At 33.4% G+C, this 13,472-nt stretch overlaps 1 protein-coding gene across 1 annotated transcript; it reads right to left on the bottom strand.

Annotated features, from left to right (window-relative positions):
* Nucleotides 1–515: 515 nt before the first annotated feature.
* On the bottom strand, nucleotides 516–12,811 carry LOC131635862 (V-type proton ATPase subunit a1-like). The gene is made up of 18 exons (XM_058906496.1): nucleotides 12,488–12,811; nucleotides 10,691–10,735; nucleotides 8,592–8,711; nucleotides 8,304–8,411; nucleotides 7,744–7,857; nucleotides 7,446–7,625; nucleotides 7,199–7,336; nucleotides 5,944–6,051; nucleotides 5,701–5,808; nucleotides 5,428–5,576; nucleotides 5,139–5,292; nucleotides 4,426–4,586; nucleotides 2,475–2,681; nucleotides 2,185–2,368; nucleotides 2,008–2,091; nucleotides 1,434–1,639; nucleotides 1,287–1,346; nucleotides 516–1,181 (listed from the first exon to the last, which is right to left on the bottom strand). Exons 1-18 carry the CDS (start codon nucleotides 12,629–12,631, stop codon nucleotides 977–979), a joined length of 2,475 nt encoding a protein of 824 aa, XP_058762479.1. The 5' UTR covers nucleotides 12,632–12,811; the 3' UTR covers nucleotides 516–976.
* Between the last annotated feature and the right edge of the window lie 661 nt (nucleotides 12,812–13,472).

Raw genomic sequence — 13,472 nt, 5'->3', positions numbered from 1 at the left:
CATTATTCAATTGATTGTGATACTGATGATGCTGTGAAAATTGATTAGTTAGTAGAAATTAAGATGATTTATGTGTTGATATAATAGTCGATGATTTTTAGGTGTAATTCAACATTTGTGTGATTGATCGGTCAATGATTTCGGTTGTGTGGTTGAAATATGACAGGAATTTGATGGGGTGTTTGGCCAACATGGAAACAACCAAACTTTCACAGAAATCAGAAGTTTATTTCCAGTTTTGTATCAAAAGTGTATTTTTGGAATAATGTTTAACGTAAAATGGGGGTGAAATTCAAAAATGAATGAATTATGTGTGGGTGGTGCGAACCCGAAATACATTTCCGATTTTCAAAGACATTTTTAAAATTTTACGTGATGCACTGGATGGAATAAGAAATCCCAAAAAGATATTGATAAAGTTTAATATTCGTAAAATATGATTAAAAATTATTAAATATGACATGACCTGAGAGAAATGAACAAACTTCAGTAATTCGAACTCTTGCAAGGAGGGAGATAAAAGGATGGGACTATAACATGTGAAAATCATTACAAGAAAATTTCAGAGTGATTACTAACCTCCCCAAAAGTCCAAACTACAGTATGTATGAATAACCCCATATAACCAAAAAAACAATAGCTACACTTTGATGGACCTCTTTACAAAAATTAGTCTAACCAATCCCTTCTCTAACATTTTAACGTTTTCCTACTCTGGGCGACCTTATGAAAAAATTATAAAGTGAAAATTCTGTTACAGATGATATCCACGGCAGTTGGCCGAAGTTGACCGAAATATGTCACACCAGCATAGCCACAGGAAAATGAGCAATAATTTTGCTGCTTGGTCAAATATCAAGCAAACCCACCTCCATAGCCACCAAATTGGTTCCCACAAATTATCATTGTGTTTCGTTTATCTATGTATATATTCTTTGCAAGTATTTGTCAACAAACCGAGACAGACAAGAATTGATCAATTTTCTTCCTCTGTTAATGCGGCAAAGGAAAAAGGTTTGAACTTGTAGCCATCACCATGGTAGAATTTATTTTGAAATTCAACCCAATGTAGACGCAGGGCGTGAAGAAAAGCGCTCAGAGTCTCCATCATGAGTAGTATAAAAGCAGTTGCAAAGGCAAAAACAATTAGCCCCACTAACCGAATGATAAGATTGTCATACCTATTATAATTGCAATCAGGGATGACATCAATGATTAAAGATGAAAAAATGATATTAAAAACATAAATACATAATATGCGATATCAAAGGTTATAAGACACTCACCCCCAAGCTAGTAGTAGGACTTTCTCATAAAAAACAGTAGAAAGTTCTGAGTGAGCCAAGCTGCAAAGTGGCCAAAAAGATCAACCAAATCAAGAATTTATAAAATAGGGAGTTGTGGCAAGTAGAGAAAATTGTGGCTGATCAAACCTTAATGCCCAAAGTCGGAGATATGATGCCGTATTTGAAACAGAACCCAGAACAAACTCAATGGAGTGAATCATTTGGTGAACAAAAACCTCACTGAAATTAAATTCCTCGCGATGTTGCCTGGCCGAATCCCTGGCAGAATCCGGTTCCACCTCAAGATCCACCTCGGAGGTATTAAGAACACCGTAATTGCGTCCTTGAAATCTCTGTAATATCATCAAGATAACAAATAATAATTCTCACAAAGTCTGACAATGCTTCGTTTATAACTAGCAGTAAACAAAAGTACTGAACAAAGGCAAATTATTGCTAGAAACAAAAACAATCAGCTTGGCCAATTGAAGTTGTTAAAAATTGTTTATTTTAGTCCAGACGATACTGGTCAAAAAAAGAATCTCAGGGAGATTTGTTGTTCAGCAACCATAAGCAGAAACACGGTTGTAAGGGAGAAACTCAAACTTTTAGCATGTGTACATAATTTAGGCTATTTGCATGTAATTAAAAAGTTTGGGAAACAAAGTTACTATTAACTGTCAAGCAATAAGATCAAATGCAGGGGAGGCAAAAGTGGCACCTCATTATGAAGTTTCTTTAATATAAAAGGCTTTGGAAAGAGCATCCATGGAACTGCAATTAGAGCCAGAACCAATAACAAAATCTGCACATCACGAACAGTAATTTGAAAAGATGAAAAACACTAAATATATCAACAATTATTATCTAACCATGAAGAAAAGAATCAGAACCATACTTGAAGTGGCCTTTGACCCCAGAACAACTCATTCTCACCAAGATTGTCAAGAGGGCTTAAAAACATGTAAATCATTATATGATAAAGGTCTGCCTGAGAGCCAGAACACCACTTGACAACAATGAGAAGGGAAAGATACCCAAATAGACTGTTGAGGAAAATCATCTGCGGCACAAACTGATACCTAAAGCAACATGCATAGCAAGTTAAACCATTATACTCAAAGGATAGCTAGCAAAATAATAGGTATAGTGAACTGAAATAATCGGGAAGTTAGAAAAGTAGGACACCTTATATCTAGCGAACTGCCAAAGAAACGAGCATTGAAATAACTTAACATAATTCCTAAGTTCATATGCACTACACCAAATAGAATGGACATCTTCATCTTGAGAGAGTTCAAAAATGGCAATTCTGAACGACTTCCACGCCAGCTGGGATCCACACCAAATGGATATGGTTCTCTGTATTTTACTAAGCCAGTAGTACGAGCATCCCTAGTAAGAGGTGGAGAACGATGGAAAAACAAACAGCACCAAGTCAAAGCCTGGCTACAAATATCATTACATTTTATACATGTTCTGACAATATAAATACCAAAAACTGTATTGTAAAAAAAATTATTCGCTTGTTGCTAAGGAACAGGGAGGGTTATACTATTGGTCTGATGCACGAACTCATGTTGTCTTCTGCGCTTCAGTTTCTATCAGAGTCTCATTTTTCTGCCTCATAAATATGGCTTATGCATTGTCTTGGTCATCCTCCTTTTCCACTAACGAAATGTATGTTTCCATCTTTTTTAAAACAATCAGTTGAGTCTTTTAAATATGACATTTGTCAGTTTTCTAAGCACCATCGAACTGCTTTTACTTCAACATTATTAAAAGTTGTTAAGAAGTGTGGGTTTGGCCTAACTCATCCCTACAAAACCGGCTTGTAGGGTGAGGATTGCCCCCACTTATAAGGACATGTTCAGGCCATATATTGTCCGATGTGGGACTCTTAACACACCCCCTCACGCCCAGGACTAGACAACTGGAGCGTGGAAATAAACGGTGGGTGGCCCGATAGCGGAAACCATAGAAGGTGGCCCACCGAATCTTAAACGAGGCTCTTGATACCATGTTAAGAAGTGTGGGTTTGGCCTAACTCATCCCTACAAAACTGGCTTGTAGGGTGAGGATTGCCCCCACTTATAAGGACATGTTCAGACCATATATTGTCTGATGTGGGACTCTTAACAAAAGTATTGAACCATTTGATCTTATTAATTCAAATGTTAGGGAACCTACCCTATCTCAAAGAATTTTGGTGCGACATGGTTGGTTTCTTTTATTGATGATTGGATAAATCAAAAGTACTTCAATCGTTTATTCAACTTTACAATATCTAGTTTCTCTGTCATCTTCTTTAAATCATAACTAGTAACGATTAGGCATAAAACATGATGTTGTCCTTCGCCTTCTGAAAGTTGGCCAAATTATGAATAACAGCCAAATTATGAATAACATCATAAAGACGACTTCTGATATTGATGCTAAGTTGAGAGATGATTGAGAATTAGCTAATAATCAACTTGAGTCTATGTAGTGGAATTCTACTGAGCCTAAGTTGATGGCACATTTTTGTTCGTATGGGGCATTTTATGAGGTTTGGCATAAGACATTATTTATGCTAATGATATTCGAAGATTGTACGAGTCTTTCTGCCGTTTGGCTGCCCTTCAGATGACTGATCAAGATTTACATTTATCTTAATATTTGCTCGAGCTTAGTCTATTATTAGTGTCTTCAAACTTATGCTAGTTAATGATGATACTAAATAGGTATTAGCAAAGCTTGACAATATGTTCATGGTGTTTATCTGTCATGGTCTCCTTAAAAGAGTATGGTCCTGTTAAAGACCAGGCTTTGACAAATACCACCATACTTACAGTGGGAGAGCTTACTAATTATCTCATCTGAGTTTCTTTACTAGGCGACAACACCATAGCTCCTGAGTTCTTTACTATTATTTCTAATTCAAGTGATCGTAGTTGTGGAGGTCATGGACGTAATCGTAATTGTAGTCGTGGACGGGGTAGAGGTAATCTCCGTTGTACTTATTGTAGGAGAGATGGAATCGAATGAAAATAGTAACATTAAAACACCAACAAGTAATGCATTGGGAAGCTACAAGGGAACCAAAAAAATCCAATTGCCACAAAAAACTATAAGCTTTAAAGAGACAAATAGAAGACACCTGCATGAAATATCTCGGCATTTGTAAGCAGACGCACCAAATATGTGAAAAGGAACCGAGAAGAACTCATTGTAGATTAACCCACAATACATTGAAAATAGTGACATCAGAAGAAGCACATAGCGCCCACCAAATAGCATCTCCATAAAGCTTCCCAGTCGCTGGAAGAAATCAAATAAAGTTTTTAGGTCTTTAACTTTCCATGAGCTGAACATAGGTCCGTAATATTGTGTATATAGTTGGACTTTTACTCATATTATATTTAAATTGCAAGATATTAAAGGACAAATCATTAGAATAAAAGGCTTAAAAGTTGCCACCTAATTACTTTTGGTCCTTATCAAGGAAAATATGGAAAAATGAAAAACTGGATGCTCAAACTTTGAATATCATTACAAATTAAGGAGGTCCTATTAAACACCGGATGAAAAAAGATGCATGTTCAAGTTTGATATATCAATTAAGCTTTTACCTAAGAAGATTGTTGAGATATTGTAATTATGTTTTGTATCCATTATGATATTATGTATTTATTTATCTTCCCTTTCTTAGTGAATTCACTTCATGTTTATATAAATATGTACATTCCCCTTGCAGTCTTCAGTCTCAAGTAAGATCAACCATAATAGATGTCACATGTGAGGCTTATTATGATCTTTTTGCATAATCCTTCCATTGCTACTTTATTCATGTCACACTCAGAATGACAATACCTGATTGCAGAGTTTTCTTTCATGTGCTATAAGAACCAATGCTCCAAGCAGTAGGCATATTCCATGGCCCCAGTCCCCAAACATCACCGCAAAAAGAAATGGGAATATGATAGTTGTGTAAACTGCAGGGTTTGCTTCTTGATATCTTGCAACACTGCCAAATAAAATGGCTCATTAGGATTTTAAATATTTTACAGCACATAGCCATGTAACTTTGTGAAAGGTAACTTATTTCAACATATTAAATTATTTGTATAACTGCTAATAAATGAAGTAAATATTTGCTCACCCATATGCATCTACAATTTCTTGATAAGGATTGGTGAAACTGTTGGTCCTAAAATATGTAGGTGGCGATTCCAGTGCATCCATTGAGTGAAAGATTACACCCACTTGAGAACTGCTGTCAAAAGTTGCACGTTGCAGTGCCTCTTGAATCTGGAAAATCAGCAGATGCAAGCCTTTTACTAGAAATATAAACAAAAAGACAAAAGGTCTTTTCAACTCCTCAAAATTTAAAGAACAAAATTACTGAGGATCCAACAAATTTGAGGGAAAAAACCTGTGTTCTCGCAAAAATTGGACACCAGCCCTCTGCCACAAGACATTTTTTGGTGACATCAAAATTTAACATGTTCAGCGTATCATACACAGCCTTCTCTCTTCTTACCTAGGACAAGATGACAAGGATGAGAGCTATTGGTTTATAAATTAAACAACGACAAAATAGTAGGATGTCTTTGAAGCTACAACATAAAGAACAATAAAACCTTACGCAAGGAGTCACTTATAAGCTAACTCTTACCATGTCCATCCATTTCGCTAAATGAGCTCCTACAGAAGATAGAGCCTTATTCCGATGCCTAATTCCAGCATCCAAAGTGGCCTCTAAGTCAGCAAGGCGTGATGAAACCTGTACCCATAAACTATATTTTCTCAATTATAAATTATACAGTTTCTGTTGGAATATTTTGGAAATTTCTCACAATATCACTATTGTATCTTTGACTATCTTAGAGTACCATTTACATCTCTCAATACTGGCTTTCATTTTCATTTGTATCGTGATTTATTTTATTCTTTAATTAGGATTGATATTTATTGGGGGTAAATGCTTTGACTTTTGTATCACATCCGAGCAATATCAATAATTATTTGTTTATAGTTTTCTCTTTTTCTTCTTCCCCAACGTAAACCTTATAATTTCTACAGTTTCCAACATCCTTTTTTTGTGTTTACCAATGGTGACATTAACATAGAATGATATCATGATATAAAACAATATCAAGAACTTCAAGGTCTACTCATTCTACTCTTTTTTCTCTCCTTTGAGTTGTTGTTTAAACTACTGAATGATATTGCAGAAAAGATCTCACCCAAAAAATGATAGTGCAATCTGAAATCTTAAAGAGCATATAAAGAAGCCCCTTGGATTGCAAGACAAGTTATCTGAATATTAATTTATGATAAAGTTTGAAATTAAGATGTTTGCGTCCCTAATATGCAATTTAAAATGAAAAAGCATATTATTATTATTTAACTGAAACTATAGACGCATAAAGCCTTGTATTATCTAGAGACTGGAGCACACTTGGTCCTAGACACTTTGCTACAATACAATATTATATCTGTGAAATTGGATTGGGCCTAACTCAATCCAAAACACCAGCTCGTAATGTGAGGGATGTGTCTCAGTTATAAACAATTTTTGGGTCATATCTCATTAAATGTGGGACTCTCAATACACACTTCTCACCCCTAGGGATGATGATTTGGAGTGTGTCATGAGTTCTCCAACAACGGGATGGCCCAATGGATCTTGGATAGGATCTAATACCACATAGAAAGATGTTTCTGAATAATATATTAATTTTGAAAAGAGTACATACACTAATATGCTTATATAGACTACACTATAGCTAATGAGCCTAATTAATGGGCCGAATACAAGGATTTTACATAATTACAAAATATAAGCCTAATAACAACAGATATGACTTACAACAGTATATACAATTGAATAGGACAGCGGTTGACATGTTTTTAAGCTGAATTTTTACCTCCTGAGTTATTTGCCTTTGTTTACTTATATCTTCAGGAACAGGGTAACAATTTGCACCAAATGCTTCACAAATTTTTAGAATCTTTGTTCTTGCTTGCTCCCCAGAGAAAAACACAACAAACACTGTCTTCTCAACCTGAAAAGAAATTCAGAACAGAGAATAAATTGGTAAATAAACCAAAACAAACAAAATACAGATTAAAACTAAAGCCAAGTTATTGTTTATAAATTGAGAAGAAGAAAACCATCTCAGTTGAAATAGGATCCATAATTTGTTCATCAGCTGGTGCCTGATTGAAAAGCATATTGCCTCTTGTGGCACGAAACAACATTCTTTCAAACCTGAGAACTTTGGATTTACAAATTATCCCGCTGATAAATCTTAAACCAGATTGGTTTGATTTTGTAGGATCAGGCATCATTTCCTGTACAAAAAATTATATTACAGTGAACTTCGCGATAAAATAAAATTGAAAAACTGAACAGAACTTACACTTTTCACAGTAAAAAAATTGAATGGCAATAAGGGATGCTACAAGGAACCTGTTCAAACAAAAATGGCGTCTCGATAAAGTCTCCATTTGAGTAAACATTTTCCTCCAGTTCTCTCTCTTCTGAAACGGCATGGCCATGATTTGAAACAAGAAAACTACATGCCTAAAATATACCCATATAATGTTATCATATGTATATCAGAGTGTATATAGGATGTATAATATATTAACACTGAAAAGGATTGCATTAATTATGAATAAATCATCATTTAATGGAATAGATGCATACCCATACAATGTTATGATATGTATTTCAGAGAGAGTATATAGGATGTATAATATATTAACTCTGAGAAGCATTGCATTAATTATGAATAAATCACCATTTGATGGAGTAGATTAAAAACAAAATTGTTGTAGTGCAACAGATGAACTACAAACCCCAATAAATAAGATTAAGTTGTAATTAGAAAGATCACTATTTGCTAACTGTATTGAAACAGGAAAATCTATTGTAACTAAAATAACCGACACCATATGGAAAACTGTAGTACTTTGAAAGTAACAAGAGAATATGCTCAGCACAAATAGCCATGTAAAATACAATACCTTTTGCAGTACACTCTTGAACTCAAGGAGTTCGTTATATGATTGCTGAAGTTTCTCACTGTTTGAGTTCATTTCAATTATCTCATGTTCATGCTCAGCAAGATGCACCTGGTATAAGAGAACCACAGAAATTAAAATGTCAGATTTAAGACTAAAAATCCCAACATAAACTAGTGAAACTGCAGATAACCAGAGTATTGCAGGCAACATGACAACATTTATAATGAGCGAAAGCCCTAGGACACTGATCAGATATATAGAGAAAAGATAAGTAAAATAGAGATGGACCTCTATATCCTCCAAGTATGTATCTGTTTGCAAGACAGAACTAGGAGACATTATCCCAGCTTTATTGATCTGATCCATCAGGAATCTTAGCTTTCTTGACATTTCTGCACATCGCTTTACCTGTCATAAAACAAAATGCAGTTCCTATTGGTAAGCCCAAGCCTATTACATATATGTTTATTTTTTGAGTCTGAACCAGACCTTTTTGAAAGTCTGCTATGCCTATAAGTATGCTTAAAGGCCTATAAGTATTATTTTCTGCAAATAAGTAATATGACTCATTTAAATAGACTAATGAGCTAATATGTCAATGAGATTAAGGTATATTTTGATATTTAATATATATTTGGAGTATGATTTTATATGACAACCTATTACAATTATATTTTATATTTTATTTATAATAATACATTTAAATATGTCAAAAACTAATGTAAGCTAATATTTTTACATTAATGAAAATGTTTTCCATGAAAAAAGAAGATTAAAATGTTTAACACGGTACAAAATCTAATATAACAAGTTATAAAAATAAATTATTTATATTTACTTAAGTAGGTCGGCCTAGTAGGCCTGAAAGGCTGGCTTTCTTTGTGACCTAAAGCCTAACAATTTTAGCTAAATAGGCCTTTTGAAAAGCCTTAGAGCCTTGTCTATTAAAAAAAATCTCGGCTTATGCTTGAAGTAGGCTTGGACGTATGCCCTTGTCGGTCAGCATCGCCTCTAAGTCCAATCATGACTTTTGAAGATAGATGTCAAGATATGTAATCCAAAAATACCAAGTTATTCAGAGTATTAAAGGTGATCTTGGTTTCCAAACTTCATTATATTCCATGATTTATTTTCTTAACTATTTAAAATTATGGATTGAGTTTATCTAAATAAGTTTCAAGCATTTTTGGGTTTTTAACTTTTTCCCTTTCGCTTGAAGCATTCAATTGTTATTTTTTATGAATATGGATGGGAAGTTTCAGCTTTTGACTTATTGATATTATAAATACTTGTCCAAAAATTTCCAATGAAGATCAGTTTTAGCAAATATCTTCTTCCTTGGTCATGTAACACTCTATACAACTCCTTAGACGAAGCGCAACATTTTGACATCACCAACACCCATGAGTTACGGACTTGTTCAAACTGAAATTGGAGAAGTTTTAGTTCTTGCTACTTATAATTGGTTGTTAGGAAATTTCTTTGATGATCATTCCAAAAAAATCTCTTCTTCCTTGGCAATTCAACATCCCAACCAACGCCTCTGGCTTAGTGATCATTCCATCCATCTTGCTGCCTTTTTCGTCAATGTGTTTGTGTAGTTACTTTTCATTTTTAAAGGATTCATTCTTAAGAATAGTTCTCATATTTAATTATATTTTATGATTTATCTAATAGTCTAATTAGGAATTTAAATATCATTATGAAGGTCAGTGCCTTTTTTTTATCACATCAGTATACATTAGAGAATTACTCGCTCCGATCCCTATTATAAGAAAAAAATTCACTTTTCAAGTTCATTGAATAACCAATTTAACCAGATACATCGGTTATTCAATGAACCTGAAAAAGTGGTTTTTTTTTGCTAATAATAGTGACCGAAAGGGGTATTATTGACAGTCTCTTTTATCTCTCTTAACCATTTCCTCTACCTAAGTTCTTTTTCAATGATAAATGTTAGTATAGTCAGTATTATATTGGGGTGGGATTGACCTCTCTCCCTCCATATCCGAATCACCACTTCTTAACTCTTTAGCCCACCCCAACCACCAAGTCAACTTTATATGTCGACTATATATCTCCTCTTCTATCTAAGTTATTGTCAATGTCAATATATTATTCTCCAAATTCAGCAGGCATTAATTCTAGAAAAAGATAGCAAAAACATTAAACAAACTATTTCCTACAGTTTGAACCTATTTCTTCTACCTTTTAATATAAGATCTAGAGATGGGCGACTATAATCTGATTCACATGAAGCAAACTATATTATTCAATTTCAATATATATTTTCATTTTTTTTAAAACTAGTAAGCTTAGTACAGTGTTGTAAAAAAGGGCATAGAAAAATAAACATGAATTCTAATAATTAGTGCAGTATAAATTACCTGGTTAACAAATGTTCTCTGGAAGGGACTTTTTTCAGCATTTAACTACAGAGGAGAAAATACAGTCATAAGAAATGCAGTAATTAAAGATCATAGAAGAATTCTACACCTCAAACATCTGAACAGTAAATTTTACAACACCAAAACCTCTTTCTTGCTTGGTAGTAAAATATAAATTTTGGGATACTATAACTATTTGGTGTAGCACACATGGCTGTAAATAAGAAAATTAAAACAAGTTTAAAATATTTCCATATTCCCATGGTAGCATATTGCCACCCAAAATATCATTTGTAACAGGAGCCAGATTTGTATATGAATATATGCTACTGAAAAAAAGATATTGTAGAAAATCAAAATAACATCCCCACTTTTAGTGTCTCCTGGTGAAATGTCTGAGTGAATAGACCAAGAGACCAAAAAACATCGAAGTTTTTGCATAGCCAGCATATCCTGAAATATTGAAATCCATCCAAGATTCTAGGCATAAACAAGCTACAGATATCAAGACGTACAGAACTTTCCCTATGTTGTATAGATTGTTCTCCACAAACTTTTACTTGTATGGTCACATAGAAGCCTTAATTACAAAATAAAGTCTACTGTTATCAATAGCAGCAGTATACACATTGACACACAATCAGAACCAAACCAGGATTCAGAATAATTAAGTTTCTAAAATTATCCTTTTAAACCTACACTAGCATTTTGCTACAGCACGATACAAGACGGTGAACATCGAGGTTCAAGTTCAATGTGGAAGTTGGAATTCAAACTCCAAACTGAAGTCTTCTGAATCAATTAAACAAGGAATGCAATTGTAAATTGAACCATCTTCAAAGAGGATGGGAAATCCCAAGGCAGGAGAAAATAATCTGAAATAACTTAGTAGGGTCAGTTTGGTGTGAAAATACATTTTGTATTTTTGTTCCGTGTTTTCGACTTTTATTACAGAACCAACACTGTTTTCTATTTTCGAACATTTGCATGTGAAATGGCTATAGTTAAAGCTATGCAGTACCAATACTTCAGATTGAAAGCGTGTCCAATTTTCGACACATGGGGATGTCCGACATTGATTAGACACTGTTGCATGTGTTACATTCAATCACTTCCATTTTTTTATTTTTTATTTTCAAATTATTAGACTTGCATAAACATACTTTCCAAGTATATCTTTGAAAATAGGAAACAAGTGTGCTTTTTTAATTAAAGCAACAACAGAAAACCATTTTCTAAAAGTACATTTAGCATGCAACATAAAACTTAAGCAACTCATTAATTATGCAATCAAACAGTTCCCTCATCAACAAACTCTCAAACCATTTATTTGGATAAAATAAATAAAAAATACAATTAAATGTTGGATAGTACTTTGCACACTGTAGCACTAACACCTCTAACATTTGTGAAAAAGGTGTATTTGTATCCAAAACCGACACCGCCGACATTTGTGAAAAGGGTGTATATGTATCCGAAACCAACACCGCCGACATTTTTCAAATTATTATCAGTGTCGACTTATAAGTGTCTGTGTCGAGCTTCTGGTGTCCGTGCTTCGTAGACTTTGCATGATAAATCAACAACATAACAAACAAGAGAACGACCTCAACTAACAAAATCCACTCCCTCGCACCAGATTCCAAAATTCAACACACAAATTCAACAATGCTGCATGTTAATCAATCATCAAGGAAACACCGACACGCATTCAAATCAAGGAACAACGAAGTGAAAAAGTAAAAGGCGCGAAAATCGAAATGCATAAAAAACAGGGATCTGAGAGAAAGAAGTTACGTCACGGAATTGAAGAAGACCGAGTTGGCCTAAATAGGTGATGGCTCGGTGAGCGGACTCGGCGGGAATGATGAGTTGAACGAAGGTCATCTTCTCGGAACGCATCAGATCCATTGGCGGTAAATTTACTCTGAAAAAATCCATTTTACCGGGAATGGATTTTTCGCTATAGATCTGAAATCTGAAAAATAAACCGTTTTCTTGTGTTTGAAGGGTTAGTTTCGGAGGTCTTCGACTTGAGCACTTCGCGTCGGTTTCCTCCTTGCAACTGTCATTACAATGGAACTGGAAAACTAACTTTAACTCATGTTTCTTCCTAATTAATCAAAGATTTCATTAGTAAAAGAATAATTGTTATTATTATGTGATTTAAATAATTGTTATTATTATGTGATTTAAATAATTGTTTTTGACTAAAATAACATTTGTCAACGATTATTTTAGTCAGATTCCAACTTTTGGTTGATTGGACTTTTATTGAAATTTATTAACCTTGATATAAAAAATTAATCTACAAGGTTGTCATGATGGCAACCTTGAAACCCTAATGCTTATGTGGCATGGTTTTAGCAACTTTGAACACAACTCTAACTTATGTGGCATGATTTTAAAATTTTCAATTTTTATATCCCATTTTTTTTAATAATATTATTAAAACCATTGTTCTAACTTCTAACCACTAATTTATCTCTACATTAAAAATAAATAATAATAATAATAATAATAATAATAATAATAATAATAATAAACAACTAGCACTATTAATAATAATAATAATAATATAAATAATATATAATAATTTGATGCAATGTATAACATGGGGATACCAAACAACAAAACTATTGAAAATTTGATTAAATTTGATAATATATAAATAATAATAAAATAATATAAATAATATATAATAATAATATAATATTTAGCTAATAATAATAAATAATAAATAATAATAATAATCATATAATATCCATCTACAACGATTATA

Source organism: Vicia villosa, unplaced genomic scaffold, assembly GCF_029867415.1.
Source record: "Vicia villosa cultivar HV-30 ecotype Madison, WI unplaced genomic scaffold, Vvil1.0 ctg.001572F_1_1, whole genome shotgun sequence".
Classification (NCBI taxonomy): Eukaryota; Viridiplantae; Streptophyta; class Magnoliopsida; order Fabales; family Fabaceae; genus Vicia; species Vicia villosa.
This window is presented reverse-complemented; position numbering and strand designations above follow the sequence as displayed.